Source organism: Tarenaya hassleriana, unplaced genomic scaffold, assembly GCF_000463585.1.
Source record: "Tarenaya hassleriana unplaced genomic scaffold, ASM46358v1 Cleome1, whole genome shotgun sequence".
Taxonomy (NCBI): domain Eukaryota; kingdom Viridiplantae; phylum Streptophyta; class Magnoliopsida; order Brassicales; family Cleomaceae; genus Tarenaya; species Tarenaya hassleriana.
In genome coordinates, this window is record NW_010960187.1 from 6,926,907 (window position 1) to 6,944,137 (window position 17,231).

Here is a 17,231-nt window from a genome sequence, read left to right on the forward strand (position 1 = left end):
TTGATCTTCCACCAAGTGTTATTCAACCCCCAAGTATAACGGGCCTTAACCTAGGCCCAATTAACAACGATATGGGCCTATATTACAACTTATAAATCTTATTGGGCCTATGTTTATGTCATTATATGTATGGGTCGGCATGAGCCGATGGGGCTTTGAAAGTTTAAGAATTTTGTTTGGGAAATTAAAAAAAGCTTCTTTTTCCAAGATTTGCCCGCCAATCTTCGGCGTCTCTCTCCCTCTCTCCCTCTCTCCCTCTCTCCGGTGAGGGTTCCTGCGACAGAACACCGTCATAGTCACTCAGTTTATGACGGCGGTGTCGAATATCTGTGGGGAAATCGTGACATAGAAAGACTCCGGATGATGGGTCGAGTTCAGAATAGATCCCGGGAAAGGATAAAGTGATTTGCCGATATGGGTTCCGAGGTTCCGATAGAAATTGTCGAAGAAGCAGACGTGAGTTGAAAATTTCCGCTGTTTCACTTTCTGGGTTTTTGTTGTTTTCTATGTCTAAAGCGCCTGGTTTGTTCCTCTCTCCTTTATTCTGATTTTTCCGTTCAGGAGTTCGATTGGGAAGCTGCGGTGAGAGAAATCGACTTGGCTTGTCAGAAGAACACCTCAAATGCTTCTTGTTCTGTTCCTCATCCGTCTTCATTTCTTTCTTCATCGTCCCATTTCGTTTCCACCACCGATGCTTCTGTTAGGAAGAACAATCTGGGCGGTCCTGCATTCGGCAGTGGCAATAAACCTGTGGCTACTAAACAGTCTACGCTCGATAGGTTTATTGGAAGGACTACGGGCATACCTCCACCGGGCAATCGAATAGTTTCAAATCCGCAAGTAAATGAATTTTTTGTGGACGACGATGATAAGAATCCTCGCGTCGATATTGATCCAGAGGCAGCTAAAACTTGGATTTATCCAGGTTGCTGAGTTTGTAGCTTACCTATGATCTTCTTCTGATTTTAATGGTTGTGATGAAATTGGCGTGCTTATGATTGGTGCTTTTTGCTCTATGCAGTGAACGTTCCTCATCGAGATTATCAATTCTCAATAACTAAGACTGCTTTGTTTTCAAACACATTGGTGGCGTTGCCGACAGGGCTCGGTAAAACACTTATAGCTGCTGTCGTCATGTACAATTACTTTAGATGGTTTCCAGAAGGTAAGACCCCTCGCGCCGGCTTCTGTTTCCATGTAATGTCCTGAAAGTATTCTCTTTCAAAGAACAATGGTGCTCTAATAACTGAAATAGAAGTGTAACTGGAGGCTGTTTATGTTGGTCCTAGGTAAAATTGTCTTTGCAGCGCCTTCTCGGCCACTCGTCATGCAGCAGATTGAGGCATGCCATAATGTTGTGGGTATACCCCAAGTAAGTGATTCTTTCTTGATGAACTCTCTGCAGGAAAAAAAAAATCTGATGGATTTCCATCGCCTGATATTAGGAATCTGTTTTAATCAGACCCATAGATGCATTTTGAGAAGATGTTGGTTAAACTGACTGCAGGAGTGGACAATTGACATGACAGGTCAGACAAGTCCTGCCAAGAGGGCCTGCTTGTGGAAAAACAAACGGGTTTTCTTTGTCACTCCACAAGTTCTCGAGAAAGATATACAATCAGGTTATTCTTCAGAAGTGAATGTACTCGTATTTTGTTTTCTACTATCTGAAGTGATCACTCAATTAATGGATCTACTGTAAACTATGGATTTATTTTGTTGTCAGAAAGCTGAATTCACCGCTCCTTCTGATTAGTCTACTTACCTCTTTCAGGCTCATGTCATGTGAACTACTTGGTTTGCTTGGTAATTGACGAGGCTCATCGAGCATCAGGGAATTATTCATACTGTGTTGTAGTTCGTGAGGTTTGTCATCTACTTCTTGATAGTTCTTGTTTTGCACCTCTAGACATGCATCTTGCCTTATCTTGGTGTTCTTTATCTTCGTGTACGTAAATGACCAAGGTAGTAGCTGATGCTCTTTAATCTTCAGTTGATGGCAGTACCGGTGAAGTTGAGAATACTGGCTCTCAGTGCAACTCCTGGGTGTAAGTGACTGTTTTTGGTATGACTTCATTCATTTTGTATCCTCAGTCCATTAACACTTACCTTGATTGTCAGCAAAGACACAGGCCATCCAAGGTATCATTGACAGTTTGCAGATATCCACACTCGAATATCGAAATGAGAGTGACCATGATGTTAGCCCTTACGTTCACAACAGAAAAGTGGAACTAATTGAGGTGCAAGTTGGTTGAATTGCTTTCCAAAATCTGTTATTTTCTAAATTCATTTCCTATTATTTAGCCCCGTTCTGGTATAGCAGGTTCCCTTGGGTCGAGATGCTGATGAGATAAATAAACGCCTGCTAGATGTTATACGTCCTTATGCAGCCAGGCTCAGTTCGTTTGGACTTATTCAAAACAGAGATTATCAAACTGTAAGGATCTAGATCGTCTGATTTTCTTTGCCACTGCAATAGTTTTAATATTTCTCATGTGAATTTCAACAGCTTATTTTAGTGATCATACCTCTTCCCGTCATGTTTGACAGTTTAGTCCGTGCGATTTACTTACTGCAAGGGATAAATTTCGCCAAGCACCTCCTACAGGCCTTCCCCATGTAAATCACGGAGATGTTGAAGCTTGCTTTGCAGCTCTTATTACTCTGTATCACGTACGTAAGCTCCTTTCGAGTCATGGAATAAGGCCAGCATATGAGATGCTAGAAGAGAAGTTACAGCAAGGGTATGTTCTTTGCTCTGTTGTTTAGTTCTTATTTCTGAAAACAATAAGAATACTGTTCATATGGATTAGTTCTTATTTCTTATGAGTTTCACTGTACTTTCGAACAAGTTTTACAGCCATTGCCTTTGCAGGCCATTTGCTAGGCTGATGAGTAAAAATGAAGACATTAGGAAAGCAAAGCTTTTGATGCAACAGAGCATGTCAAATGGGGCACCAAGCCCCAAATTGTCGAAGATGTTAGAAGTGCTAGTTGATCATTTCAGTATGTTGCTTTCTGTTATTCTGTTACAATGTGATTAGGAAAGTGTACTTTTGTTCTTTTTCTGCTTTGAGGCTGGACTGAATAATGATGTGTGTATGGTATTGGTTGCAGAAATGACGGATCCAAAGTCATCAAGGGTCATTGTTTTCTCAAATTTCAGAGGAAGTGTTAGGTGAAATGATCTAAGATCTCATTGTTTCTTCCAGCTTGTTTGTTTACTCTCTTGCTTTATGGGCTTGACCTGATTGCATTCATCTTCAGAGACATAATGAGCGCACTAGATAATATTGGAGATGTGGTTAAAGCAACCGAGTTTATTGGTCAAAGTTCAGGTTTGTCGCTCATGCTTATCTTTCTTTTTCATCTAACTGAAAAATTGGCCTTTATGGAGAGTTATGCCAGGAGCTTTACGAATCAAGATTTCCTGTTAGCTAATCCTGTTCATTGATCTCTCATCTTTCAGGCAAGACATTGAAAGGGCAGTCCCAAAAAGTTCCTTTATGTGAGTGTTCCAGTAATTCTTGATCTCGTTGTCTGTTCTCCCGGGTAATCTTCCCGCGATCAAAGACCACCTAAAATTCCCACCACAAAAAAGAAAACCCATGATGTTAGGAGATGAAATGGTTATCTGGTGTTGTTGTCTTTTTTTTTTCCGGGAAAAGTTGCAGACTTTCTCGGGAAACAAACAGAGGAGGGAAATTTACTTGTTTCCGAGTAAGCTGTGGAGCTTGATGATGAGTTCATCTTCTTCTTCGGTGAAATTTCCTCTCTTGAGATCGGGCCGAAGATAATTTATCCATCTCAACCTGCAACTCTTGCCGCAACGCAACAGCCCTGTTTTCCACGCAAAAACATCGACACTATCCATCAGACCCATGTTTTTTTCTTCTGTAAAATTACAAATAAAAACAGAAAACGAAGCGGCGGATTTCATCGAACCCAATAAGCAACGGAAACAAAAACCGGAACTTTTCATCAGAACAGGAACAAAAAACGAGAACCCAGAAACAGAGATCTCTATCTCTCTCTCTAGGTCTGATTCGGAGAAACTGTAATGAAGCCCAAGCTTTATTTCAGCAGGCAGTTCTGGAGGTATTTCTGTTTTTTTTTCCCCGTTAATTTGCACTTGTTTACTGCAATGCTGCTTTGCTTTGTTTTCTCTTTACCATCTCTTGCATGGTGCAATCATATTTCAAACAGAAATTCAGAGCTGGTGGGTTCAACGTCATTGTTGCGACATCTATTGGTGAAGAAGGCCTAGACATAATGGAAGTTGATCTAGTTATATGTTTTGATGCTAATGTTTCGCCATTGAGGATGATTCAACGCATGGGAAGAACTGGAAGGAAGCACGATGGACGAGTTGATATCCTTAAACGATTTTTTTTGTCAACATGTCATTTGATTTATGCATATGTTCTCGATCATTTCACCATCTTATTTCCAGTGAAAATTATGTTGGAGCACATTGTTATGCAATTCCTTGACAAGCCTTTACTAGTTCTCGCTTGTGAAGGGTCAGAAATAAAGGCATATACGAGAAAGCAAGCAAATGGTCGGTCTATAAAAAAGCACATGCGAAATGGAGGAATGAATAGCTTTGATTTTCATCCAAGTCCGAGGATGGTAAGAGCTGTCTAAATGACCTTTCTGACAGTATTTGCTCTTTTCACCAGGCAACTTAAGTCATCAACTTTTTTTTAACTCATTTAAGTTACCATAATGTGGTATAGATTCCCCATGTTTTCAAACCAGAAGTCCAGTTTGTTGAGCTTTCAATCAAACAATTTGTTCCTCGTGGAAAGAAGCTGCAAGAAGATGTTGGCACCACCTCTGAGACTCCTGCTTTCCAGAAAAAACTTACACCTGCGGAGACGAATCTGCTTGCCAAGTATTTCAACCAAGATGGAGGAAGCACGCGGAGACCGTCGTTGATTGCATTCCCTCACTTCCAAGCATTGCCTTCCAAAGTGCACAATGTAATGCATTCACATAGGACAGGAATGTTGATTGATGCCATGCAGTGCTTGCAGGATGCAACATTTTCTGAACAGAACAAAAGCTTCTTCACTGAGGTTTGGCTCTTAATTTTGGTGTGAAATCCTTTTTGAAGGTTGCTTTCTTCATGCAGAATCTCGATCTAACAGTTGCAGGATGAAGCCCCTTTGAGCAACAAAGATGGGTTTGATGCAGCCTTGCAAGTCGGTGATGGCACAAAAGGTAAAAGTAATCTCATTTATCTCGTTGGAGTACCATTGTGCTTAAGAAAGTCATTGCTTTGTTATCATTTCAAAGTGGCACTAGATTAGTTTTAGATAACACTTGGAAAAGAAGAGAGAAAGCATATAGGAACCAATCTATACTGTGTCAATTACCAATTCTCACAAATTCGTGTACGGAATTAACTATTGAAAATTAGCTTATAAGAGGAGGTACCCATACACTTCTAAACAATCAACCAATGCTTCTGCTAAAAAATCCCTGGACTCCAATTTGACATGTCCGGGTTGTTATATGGTAGGTTGCCTTTTTTCGACATGAACCTTTTGCCCGGGATTTGATTTAACACTGATAAGTCTACCCTAGGTTTATACTTTTTCTTACGGGTTCATTGGTAGAGCTCACCCTTAAAGTTACCTTTTAATGGGATAAATCTAGACTTCTAGCAATCTCATATCTGGTCAATGTGGGATCATAATAAACTGTGAACATGAGGAAATTTGCACGTACCTGATTTCGTGAAAACTCGTTGCCTTTTTCTTCATAAGTAACTGCAGTACTGAGATTTGTGTTTATATTCATGCCCACACCTAGAGCTGGGATATCATTACAATTCAAGTGCTTTCTTTTTTCTGTTTCATCTGCATTTCATTTTCCTGAAAATCAGGCACTCTCCCTGAATGCTTCATAGCACATTCATTTTGTCAAACCAATGTGCAGATTTGCCATTTTTTGACGATTCGCTAGACAACACATCACAAACAAAAGCTAAGGACCCTGCAGCATCTCCCACAAGCACTTTAGTGACCGCTGAGAAAGATTATGAAGAATCTTTACCAACACATCAATATCTTTTCGGCTCAGAATGTGTATCCGTCGATAATCTGGGGAAGGTCTTTGTTATGCCTGTTCCCGTTTCACTGTCTGCTTATGTGCCATGTTCGAAGTGTACTGCTTTGACTAAAACAGGACATTCTGGCCTCAATGCATCCGACATTGATCTTATTATGAAAGCTTCTCAGGCCAGAAACCTTGACATTTCACACGACTTTAAACAAGGAGAATCGCCAAATTGGGTCATTCCGGTACAAGAGGCTCAAATTTTAGAGAATGATCTTTCAGAGGATGAAGGCAGAAGAGAGGAGATTGATGATGACAAAATCTTGATATTATCGGATAAAGATGATTTTGACGAAGAGGAGCTTAGTCCGAGGCTGACTAACTTTATCAAGAGTGGTGTTGTTCCTGATTCACCCGTCTATGATCAAGGTCGGTGTAGTCTCTTAATTTCTCGTTTACATGTTCTAAAGGCTCCACTGCACAGGGTCCCTGTTCAAAGCTAGATTAACACTTTTTTTTTCTGACATATTCAATTTTTGCAGGGGCTACGAAAGAAAACAACATAGAAGAGGAAGAGGAACTTGATCCTCCAGAGCTGTCTTCACCTGTCGGGTTTAATAGTGATTTGGCACAAGAGCCTTCTAAATCAAAGAGAAGGAATGAAGAAGGTGGGGAGTCTCACTATACGTCTGGGAGCAATGAATTGAAAACTCCCCAGATGAAGAAAGATTTGGCAAGTGAAAGAAGGAACTGCTTCATGGTTTCTCCCGTTCCGGGGGAATGGAGAACTCCCTTGGCAGATATCACAAGCAGCAATGCTAGCAAGGATTGGCGGTTAAGTTCTGGAGAAAAATCAGAAATCACCAGGCAGCCTCGCAAGTTAAAGAGATTGCGTAAGCTTGGAGATTGCGCAGCAACTTTGAAAGAGAACGGCTCTGGTATGGCAGAAGTGAATCATGCAAGATCTCGTCCTCACACTAGTTTTCGTGGAAAAAAGCATGTCGGAGGTAACTGGTTTTGTGCTATTAGAAATGACGTTATATTTACTATCTCTAGTTTCTTACACACTTCCGATCGCATACCATCATTTTCCATTCAGAAATGGGTTTTTGCTCAAACCCATATACCTTTAGTGTCTCGGTTTGCTTATCAAGTGACGTTTGTGGGCTGCTAACACTTGGTCACTCTCCTTTTAAGGCAAAAAGAACTGCTTAGACGCCAATGTCAGAGTCTTCATCGATGAGGAAGCCGAGTAAGTTCTTATCTTCTCTGCAATCAACATTGTTGGCCTTTTTTCGCATTCACAAAGCTTGAGAGAGGACAAAGCATGAGAGATGTTTTTTTTACAACCAGGGTTTCTTCAGAAGCCGAAATGTCGGCTGATGAGAAGGATGATGTGGCTGATAACTCGTACGAAGATAGTTTCATAGATGATAGAACAAACCCTACGTCTAGTACTCAAGCTAACTCTGGCAAAGTTGACATGATGGCCATTTACAGGTATATATATATAGATAGATCATTGTGTACTGTATACCAAGCAAATCTTTGTTCTATCTAATTTGCAAGAACTGAAGCCTTTAAGAACTCCTTATGCAGACGTTCTTTGCTCAGCCAATCACCACTTCCAAGGAGGCTATTCGATTTACCCTCATCAAGCCCGAGTCCCGTCTCTGTTGGGCCCTTGACGATAATAAACGAGAACCAAAGCTCTTCAGACAGATCACTGTCTTCTTTAAGGACCCCGAGAACAAATTCAGAACCTTCGGACATAAACCTGAACATGACAAGCAAAGGAGATGATGTTTCGGGGGAACATGACACGACAGCAACAGAGACTCGAAAGAGGAAATTCGGCTTACATAATAACACGGGAAACGTCCCGATGATCAATCTAGAGGACAAGTTTGCTTCACTGGAACACTCTGAGACAGTTAGAGACAATGCCGATGCATTGGAAAATGGTGACGATGATGATGATGCATTCTATGAGACATTGGATTTCGATGCGGTGGAAGCACAGGCCACGCTGCTATTGAAACAGAGGTCAGAGGCAGAGGCAGAGGCCGAAGCCACTGTTTTACGTTCGCATTTGCGTTGTAATGATGTGGAGAAGGATAAGCCTTCTTTTGATCTGGGATTCTGGTGATTCTTTGTGGCTAAGAAAGATGGTTTAAGTTATTTTGTAAAGAGTGACAAGATGGTAACGTAGTGTGTAAGGTAGGGTTTTTTTCATGCATGCGATAAAATGGTCACAATATAAATCAAAAGAGGCCAACGATTGTTTTTTTTAGCATTACGCATAACCAAGAGTGTCTGAAATCGTACACGCGAATACGTTGGAATGTGAATTTTGGGCCAAATAGCGCTTGTTTATAAAATGTTGGGCCTTAAATGGGCTCCTAGGCGGTAAATGGGCTTTGCGTATAAAAGTGGCCTTTAAATGGGCCTAACTGTGAAGCCCATTCTATATTCGAACGGATGCATCCAAGTTGGAGATATTTGATAAAAGGGGTGTTTCCTTTTAACTTTCAAGGAAAAAGAACAAATAGCTTGTTTGATACATAGAATCTAATACTTTAATATTAGGCGGTATTTATGATATATAGAATTTAAATTATTGATAAATTAGTACTTCATTATCAAACTAAAATGATAAAAAAAGAGAGTATATTATGTATATGAAAATAAACCAGTGACCCGTGCAATTTAGAAATTTTATTTCCATCATATACAAATTTCCAGCATAAATTCCATGCAGTAAATATTTTATCATCTTAACATATTATAAAGTGTATATCTTGGTAGTAAAAAAAATAGCATAAATTATATAGCTTTATGGATAGGACACGAATCACATCAATATTCCAAAGTCCAAGGGTTTTCGTGATTCCAAAAAGAACTAAAAAACCTTAATGTTTTTGCTACCACTCAATGGATCATAAATTTTATCGTTATTGTAGGATCAGATTTTTTATAAATATATATATATATATATATATATATATTCATGCGGAAATTTATTTATTAATATTTTAAAAATTTTGTATATTTTAAATGAAATTTAATTCAGAGAAATAACTATCCTACCTGATGATTGAAATAGTCCAAATAATTTATAATTTACTTTACTTCAGAATTATAATTAATATATTTCAAAAAGTTTGAAAAAAACATCACGCACAAACGACAAAATAAAAAAAAAACAACAACAAAGGAAAGGGTGAGAAGGGTGACGTCAGCATCCTACCAACCCCTTATCTTTTCCAAATTTTCAATCTCCACTTTTTGCAGTGTTTATCCTTTTTCCTTTTGGCCTTCTCCACTCCCTCAATATCTTTTTATTATTTTTTAAAAAATATTTTTACGTTTGGGTGGTTTATAAACGGCTACAATAATAATAATAATAATAATAATTCACGGAATATCAAATAATTTTGCGTTTATTTCGTGAACTCCATTAATTTCACTTTATGTAAAAATAATTAATATTATATGTAATGAAAATTAAGGAAACTTTAATATTTGTGTGTGTGTTGAGCCTTGGGTGGTGGAGACAAGTAAATTGGTTAATGATGATTTATATTAAAGTCTTTAAAATCCGCTCCAAATTGCGGCGATAAGGTGAGGTGAGGGCTCTTTCTTATCTTATTTTATTTTATTTTAATTTTGGTTTAGGGCAAATATGCTTTGCTTCGCTCCTAGTTAATCTCGTTCTAGCCTTTGATCTTATGTTCACATTGTTAAAATACAGTAAATTAAAACCCATAAAATTGAATAATTATGATTATATCTGTCGCATAGACCATGTTGTCGTAGTTGACATACATATATATATTGGTGTTCAAAAAGTTAGATTATATTTCACTATAATTTTTTTATATTTGAACTTAATATAACTATATATATATATATGATGGTAATAAGATTCAAATATTAATATCTTCGAAGATTAAATTTCTGGAACGTAATCTTTTGATACTAGGAATAAATTCAAATATAATTTTCAAGTTATTAAATTAAAATATTGAAGATAAAACTTTTAGTCCAGACGTGGGTAGAACAGAAAACCGGCCGGCTCACCCCCAAACTCCACAGACAGTCCACACTGTCTTGATTCTTGGATTATCCCTTATAATAATAATAATAATAAACTTTTATACGCGTATAGTGAAGTATTTTAAAATAAATTTAAATTAAACGGCTAATGCATGAATCTACATCAAACTGGAGAATTCAAATTCAAAAATTTGTCAAAATAAATAAATAGATACCCAATTATAAAGTGTCTTAGACTTTAACAAAAAAAAAGATATTGGAAAACATTTTTTTCTTATAAATATGTTATTTATGGAAAACTGGCTGACAAGAGATGTATGAGAATAAGATGTATTGTGGCAAGTGGCAACCCGATCTAACAATGTGTTCACAAAATAAATAAATAAATGAATATATATATATATATGTATATATATATATATATATATATATCCCTTTCCATTTTTCTTGACACATCTATCATTCATCTCGTCTCCCTCATCTTCTGAAATCTTTTGAGAACAATTTTTGGATTATTATTCTCGATCTTTTGTCGTCAATATTAGCGATATATATAGTGTGTGTATATATGAGGTAGATACTGTATTTATATATGGGATGAGATATTTATTCACTAAATCAATGGAAGGCCTCCAAGGCACGAAAAGAGAATAAAAAAAAAAGGGATCCCACCAGAAACTATATTATTTATTTATTTATGGAAATCTAACGGTGGCAATAAAGGTGCTTATGATAAGTTTTTTTTCTCCCTAGTCCACCTCAAGTGAATTCCCATACGTAACATTTATCATTTCTCGCCTCATGTATTAATTTGATCATGAGATATCTAAAAATTCCCCCAAATCATCTTTTACCCTTTATTCAAATATCTGCAAAATCGATTTAAAGTGTATCAATCAAGCGAAATAATGTTGCTTTTAAAGATTTTATGAATGAATGTCTATAATATATATTCATATATACATGTGTGTGTGTGTATAATTTCAAAGTAGGGAAGGGCATTGATGAAGAAAATACAAGGGGTAGTTGCAAAGATGTATCTATCTATCTACCCAACACCAACCTTTGTCTTGTCTCCATCACCCTCTTCTTTCATCTCGAACTTAATTGGCAACTAATAAAACCGACCATTGCATTTGCTAGTAGTTGCTGCTACTATATCTGTATGTACATTAACGGTTTGCGTTTGCGTCTGTGAAAGTGAAGGGTCACGAGAACCGAAACGTTTGGGCAAGATCTCGGAGGATGTCTTCTGTACTATATATATAGACAGTATAGTGATATATATATATATATATATAATATACGGGGTTATACGTTGTCTCTATGTGCTATAATCCTAAACATTTGATAATAAATAGTTATAATAGCCTCTAATGATTTATTTCTCAAATCTCTATCATCTAATTTTTTTTTTTTGGATTTTCCATTGCATTATATACTCAATTTGTCAAGTGCGTGCAATTGTCATCTACGTATACTCCTAAGACTTCAAATCAAACTGCATGCAGCCACAAGAAAGACAACACGGTTTCTATTTATTGCTCTAAAGTATGAGGAAAATTTGACTTCTTTACCACCTTTTTCTTCTTCGTTTCAGTCACTCTCGGTCAGCTTTCTCGTCGTCTTAGACTTTTTTTTTTTAAAATCATTTTCCTATCTTAAACGTTAAATTATATTTTATAATTAGGGGAAAAAATGGCAAAACATGTATCATGGTGGAGACACGTAAATTTTGGTTATTTTATCGGGGTTTAATATTAAAATGTATAGAGATGAAATAGTATAATTGTAAAAAATTCTAATTATCCATATAAACAGAGAAATCTAAACCGAATAAAGAATAATGGTATATAATTTTTACTATGCGAATCTTTCATATTTTCTAGTAAAAAAATAGGTTACATTACGCACGACCTCTCATTGCACATTGGCTTGTGCGTGCATGCATGCACATGCGACATGTGAAATGTTTTAGCCAACTGCTTGATCATAAAACAGTCCACACTCGAATATATATCATACAAATGGCTTTACATTAGGTGATTGATGATCTATTAGTCTCTCATACAAGCTCTACATATATATTTTTTAATCGAAACAATGATCGTGATCGAGAAATCTTTAAACAATTGGTGTATTTACATAATTACATAATTATAAATTTACATAATCAGTATACATCCCTTTGGCATTGTACATTATGTTCTCCATGCATGTAAATATATAGTTACTAACCATGGAGAAATCGTCGGAATTTTGTTAGACTTTTCTGTGTTGGATCCAATTTTCATGTGTACGTGTGTACGTAAGTGTGCAAAGAGTTGTTGGCTGTCATGCATGCATGCATGCACGTGAATGTACAATTAAACCGCACCTAATTAATCCTAATCAGAGCATATAATGTGGGTGACACTATAAAATAGCATGTGATTATAAATTTAAATAATTGGAAAATATATAGGCAGCTCATATTAGTTATTATACCCACATGTTGGCCGACCTTCGTTAGACCCATCTTTAATATTTATGTAAATATTGAGATGCGTATCAATATTCCTAGCAAGTTCAATTTCTTTTTTGTCTAATTCTTCAGATTTCAACTAAATCCTCTCACAATTTGCCTATCAATGCTGACAAGATAGATGTGAAATGTGATTTGATCCAATTATATATTATTTAATTCGTTTTTATATATTCGAAAGGAAATATACATGTCTATTAGTATTTATTGTCCTCATGATTATATTTTTGTTAGGTTATATATGTTTGCCTGTTGTTTCGTGAATGCTTGTATATGGTGCATATATATTAAGGTTGTATCATATAATCTAATATTATATATTACATTATATTACCTAACTACTTACCGACGATTTCATAGGGAATTTTATAATGATTTAGCTTTTTTCATTACCGGAAAAGTGGGTATGATGTTTGGCTGGATTATACCTAAATCTCACATTCCCCCTACCATCCTATTCTTCCTCACATGATTTATCTTTACATTATTTATTCAATTATTTTTCTGCATCCCATTCCCCACCATTTTTTTTATATATAATTTCAAAAAATAGGGCTGTTTTTTAATCCAACCAGAATAATATCTTTATTGATAAATTTTTTTCACAATCTCATTATTGATATTGTATTATACTTATAATTTTATATTGTCTAAGTCCATTAATCTCTCCAAACATGTCACATGTCCTCTCCCTTTTTTTTATATTCTCTCTCCCCAATCAGTGGCCTCTTCAAATTCCTTTTCTTTTCCATCTCATCACCTTCCTTAGTTTAGAATTTTCTAATTTAGATTTTTAATTTTATAAAAATCATATCTAGTATGATAAAATTTATTCTACTTGAATTTATATTCAGTTTAATTTTTAAAATAACTATTTAAAAAATATTTTTTTATCATTTTAATTTTCGTTTCAATTAATTAGATCTTAAAAATTATATACAATTAAATTTTACGTAAAATTATATATATATATATATATATATATATCCTAATTAATAATTTTACTAATTCATTAAATGCTCGTCTTTTCTAGACCAAATATATGCTGCAATAAATAATAATTGTATGTTAGGCAAAAAGAAAGAAAAAGTCTTATGTATGTTAGTATGTTACATTTCGTGTGTCAACGTAAATGTACACACATACATACATACATACATACATACATACATACATACATACATACATACATACATACATACATACATACATACATACATACATACATACATACATACATACATACATACATACACAAATTAAATTAGATACACACTTTTTATTTGCATTCAAATGATTTCACATTCAAATCTGTAGATAAATAAAATCTCTAAAAAAAATCTGAATTTGTATTTTATGTGAAATTTCTGAACCAAATCCATCTCAGAACCTAAAATATTGCATCGACCACTGATTACGAATATAATAAACTATTTCTTTGGATATATAAACCTCTATATACAAATATAAAAAGTAACATATATATATATATAGAAAGTATTTGACTATTTGTTAAATCCATGTAACGGGAAAACGATGTCATGTCCGATTGATATCCATTGCACATGCACTCTCCCACTTGGTTCGGGAAGATCTTACTTTGTTAACATTGTTTTGACATTCGCAATGAATTGGCCAAGTTGGTAATATATTATAGTAAATATCATATATTAGTCAACTGAGATTCTAGAAGACATCACTAATTACCCTCAATTCTCTTAATTGTCTTATACCACTTTATTCGAATATATAGAGGCCAAGGTTTTTTTAAATAAAAATCCATAAGCTGCTCCTAAATTCCTAATCATCTACCTTTTACCATTTCATTTTCCAATCAAATAACATCATTATGACATTGATTAGCGGGAAACAACAGAAATTTCACTATGATAATATTTATACAACTATATATATATATATATATATTCTCTATCCAAAATTAGATGTGATTTTTTAAATTTTAATTTTAACATAAAATTTTAATTAGAAAGATAAATTATCAGAACAAAAAACAGTGTAAAATAATATATACACAAAGTAAAAATAATATAAAATTAAATACATATATTTATTTAATAAGATAAAAAAAATAATCAAATTACATGTTTACATATGCTTACATATTAGCACATTAACATCTGCAGTTAATTTGCTGCAAACTTATGACACATTCAGGTACAAATTTTAGCAAATTATGCTTCACTGTTTTTCTTTGTTCTTGCAAATCGATTGATTTGAATTTTTTTTTTTTTCATATTTTATCACCTATGGCAATGAAAAGACTAAAGATATGAACAGAAATTACAAAAAACGAAAACTTTTAAAATTTTCTATCCGTCTTCTGGGGAACCCATTTCGCCGTTTGGCGAATCCTACAAGGTTCACGAGAGCCCAGGTTACAGCACAGACATACTCCACGTGTCTCCGTCTCGCCGGTCTCCGGAGCCCACCACGGCTCCGAGTCGGCACCCGTGACCCGACCCGGCTCGCCCGACCGGGTCGACCGGGACCCTAGTGTGAGCTCCAGATTCAGCTCCTCGTGTCCGGAGTTGGTATTATAACTGTGATAACAGTCGGAGTTTTGCCGGATTTCCTCGTCTGTGGTCGTGCCGCTTGAGGCGGCTCCGTTGTCGGAGGAATATTCCGTTTTGGGTTTAACGGCGTTGAGATAGGGGAAGGTGGACGGGACGGCGGCGTTTTGGGGAGGAGCTGCCGGAGTTACCTGAGACGGCGGCGTCTTGGGGTCTGAGAGGGCGGCGGATTCGTTGATCGGATGGTGGGTCTGAGGGTCGATCCCGCGGTTGAGAAGCTTCCGCTTTATGTGAGTGTTCCAGTAATTCTTGATCTCGTTGTCTGTTCTCCCGGGTAATCTTCCCGCGATCAAAGACCACCTAAAATTCCCACCACAAAAAAGAAAACCCATGATGTTAGGAGATGAAATGGTTATCTGGTGTTGTTGTCTTTTTTTTTTCCGGGAAAAGTTGCAGACTTTCTCGGGAAACAAACAGAGGAGGGAAATTTACTTGTTTCCGAGTAAGCTGTGGAGCTTGATGATGAGTTCATCTTCTTCTTCGGTGAAATTTCCTCTCTTGAGATCGGGCCGAAGATAATTTATCCATCTCAACCTGCAACTCTTGCCGCAACGCAACAGCCCTGTTTTCCACGCAAAAACATCGACACTATCCATCAGACCCATGTTTTTTTCTTCTGTAAAATTACAAATAAAAACAGAAAACGAAGCGGCGGATTTCATCGAACCCAATAAGCAACGGAAACAAAAACCGGAACTTTTCATCAGAACAGGAACAAAAAACGAGAACCCAGAAACAGAGATCTCTATCTCTCTCTCTAGGTCTGATTCGGAGAAACTGTAATGAAGCCCAAGCTTTATTTTTGCGGAAGAAGAAACTGGAGAGAGGAGAAGGAAAACGGACCAGCGGATTTGGGAAGAGAACGCCAGCAGCCTTCGCCATGTTTACGGATGTAATCGATGAGACGCTGGTCTTCTTCTTTGGTCCATGCCCCTTTGTTCGTGTGGGCCTTTTCGCAGCAAGGCGACCTTCCCATGATGATGAAGCTCTCTCTCTCTGTGTCTATGTATACGTGTATATGTGTGTGTATAGGAGGAGTTCGTGGAGAGAGGGAGGAGGGGGAGAATATAAGGAGAGGAGGGAGGCAGGAGAGTAGGATCTGTGAGGGCGTATGAAAGGAGGGGACTTTGACCAAGTTGTTGCGTGTGACAGAGAGAGAGAGAGAGAGAGAGAGAGAGAGAGAGAGAGAGAGAGAGAGAGAGAGAGAGTGTGTGGGGATTTGGTAGGTAACCTTTTTTCTCTCTCCTCTTTCTATTTTCGTGTGTTAGATTTGATTTTGCTTTTTATTTTTCAAAGTTTTATATACAAAAAATAAAAGGATGGATAATTTATATATTTTTTCTTTGTTCTTTCCATTTTCTAAATTTTGAGTCGGTTAAAATGATAAATATTATCTGTATATATAAATGTATTGATATATACAGACCATGAAGATTTATACTTCATTTAGATTGCATAATTGTCTTCTCTATCTACATTTTCCGTGTACAGATATTTTGCTACAACAATTTGCATTTAAAGTAAATTCTTCATCTTTTTATGCCTTTTGCATTTTCGTTTGATTCTAATATTTGATTCGCGTTTCGCAGTTGAATATACTATCGATTAAAAACAAACAACCCATCAAATATTCGTTTTCCAATACATTGTTATATAATTAAGTATTGTTTAAATATATTTTAAACCAATTTTTTAGTTTTTATCTGCTGTAAAATTATTTTTTTTAAAAATTCAAGAAAATTTTCTTGTTTACGCAAATATTCTTTTTTAGTAATAATAAAAGGTAAATTAGGTAGACGGGGCAAGATTAATAAATGATCCTTTATTAGTTCTATTTCCATTTCGTGGTGGTGGGGCATGGTATGTTATGTTTATTTATTTATTTACCGTGTGTTAGATGATTAAAAAAGGATACGGGAATTCAAAACCATAGTGTTGATGATTTGCCAGTTTCTTACCTTGTTAGAGAAACCGGGGTCCAAGAGGGC

General features: G+C 36.1%; 2 protein-coding genes across 7 annotated transcripts; one reads left to right on the top strand and one right to left on the bottom strand.

Moving 5' to 3' along the window:
* The first annotated feature begins 191 nt into the window (after window positions 1–191).
* On the top strand, window positions 192–8,304 carry LOC104816395 (ATP-dependent DNA helicase mph1). 6 transcript variants are annotated; one of them, XM_010545241.2, is made up of 24 exons: window positions 194–456; window positions 562–925; window positions 1,022–1,165; window positions 1,290–1,372; window positions 1,508–1,622; window positions 1,775–1,866; window positions 1,973–2,048; window positions 2,122–2,243; window positions 2,327–2,440; window positions 2,554–2,747; window positions 2,879–3,009; window positions 3,121–3,181; window positions 3,271–3,341; window positions 3,473–3,502; window positions 4,082–4,101; window positions 4,210–4,375; window positions 4,508–4,635; window positions 4,743–5,084; window positions 5,157–5,229; window positions 5,950–6,498; window positions 6,612–7,076; window positions 7,267–7,321; window positions 7,423–7,569; window positions 7,669–8,304. In XM_010545241.2, exons 1-24 carry the CDS (start codon window positions 415–417, stop codon window positions 8,216–8,218), a joined length of 4,134 nt encoding a protein of 1,377 aa, XP_010543543.1. In that variant the 5' UTR covers window positions 194–414; the 3' UTR covers window positions 8,219–8,304. The 6 variants fall into 6 exon arrangements, with proteins under 6 accessions (XP_010543535.1, XP_010543518.1, XP_010543500.1 ...); XM_010545249.2 differs by having other exon boundaries at window positions 1,994–2,048; XM_010545233.1 differs by having other exon boundaries at window positions 192–456; window positions 4,210–4,635; window positions 5,977–6,498.
* A 6,397-nt stretch (window positions 8,305–14,701) lies between these two features.
* Window positions 14,702–16,454, bottom strand: LOC104816429 (transcription repressor MYB6). The gene is made up of 3 exons (XM_010545262.2): window positions 16,087–16,454; window positions 15,676–15,805; window positions 14,702–15,543 (listed from the first exon to the last, which is right to left on the bottom strand). Exons 1-3 carry the CDS (start codon window positions 16,217–16,219, stop codon window positions 14,973–14,975), a joined length of 834 nt encoding a protein of 277 aa, XP_010543564.1. The 5' UTR covers window positions 16,220–16,454; the 3' UTR covers window positions 14,702–14,972.
* Between the last annotated feature and the right edge of the window lie 777 nt (window positions 16,455–17,231).

What these genes read in the sequence shown, in the direction of transcription:
- LOC104816395 (XM_010545198.2), top strand. Translation starts at nt 415, where the DNA reads ATGGGTTCCGAGGTTCCGATAGAAATTGTCGAAGAAGCAGAC. An exon ending in ACTGTGTTGTAGTTCGTGAG is followed by an intron (nt 1,867 to 1,972) that starts GTTTGTCATCTA and finishes CCAAGGTAGTAG; the next exon opens with CTGATGCTCTTTAATCTTCA. An exon ending in AGTGCTAGTTGATCATTTCA is followed by an intron (nt 3,010 to 3,120) that starts GTATGTTGCTTT and finishes TATTGGTTGCAG; the next exon opens with AAATGACGGATCCAAAGTCA.
- LOC104816429 (XM_010545262.2), bottom strand. Translation starts at nt 16,219, where the DNA reads ATGGGAAGGTCGCCTTGCTGCGAAAAGGCCCACACGAACAAAGGGGCA. An exon ending in TTCTCTTCCCAAATCCGCTG is followed by an intron (nt 15,806 to 16,086) that starts GTCCGTTTTCCT and finishes CGTGGAAAACAG; the next exon opens with GGCTGTTGCGTTGCGGCAAG. An exon ending in CACAGCTTACTCGGAAACAA is followed by an intron (nt 15,544 to 15,675) that starts GTAAATTTCCCT and finishes TGGGAATTTTAG; the next exon opens with GTGGTCTTTGATCGCGGGAA.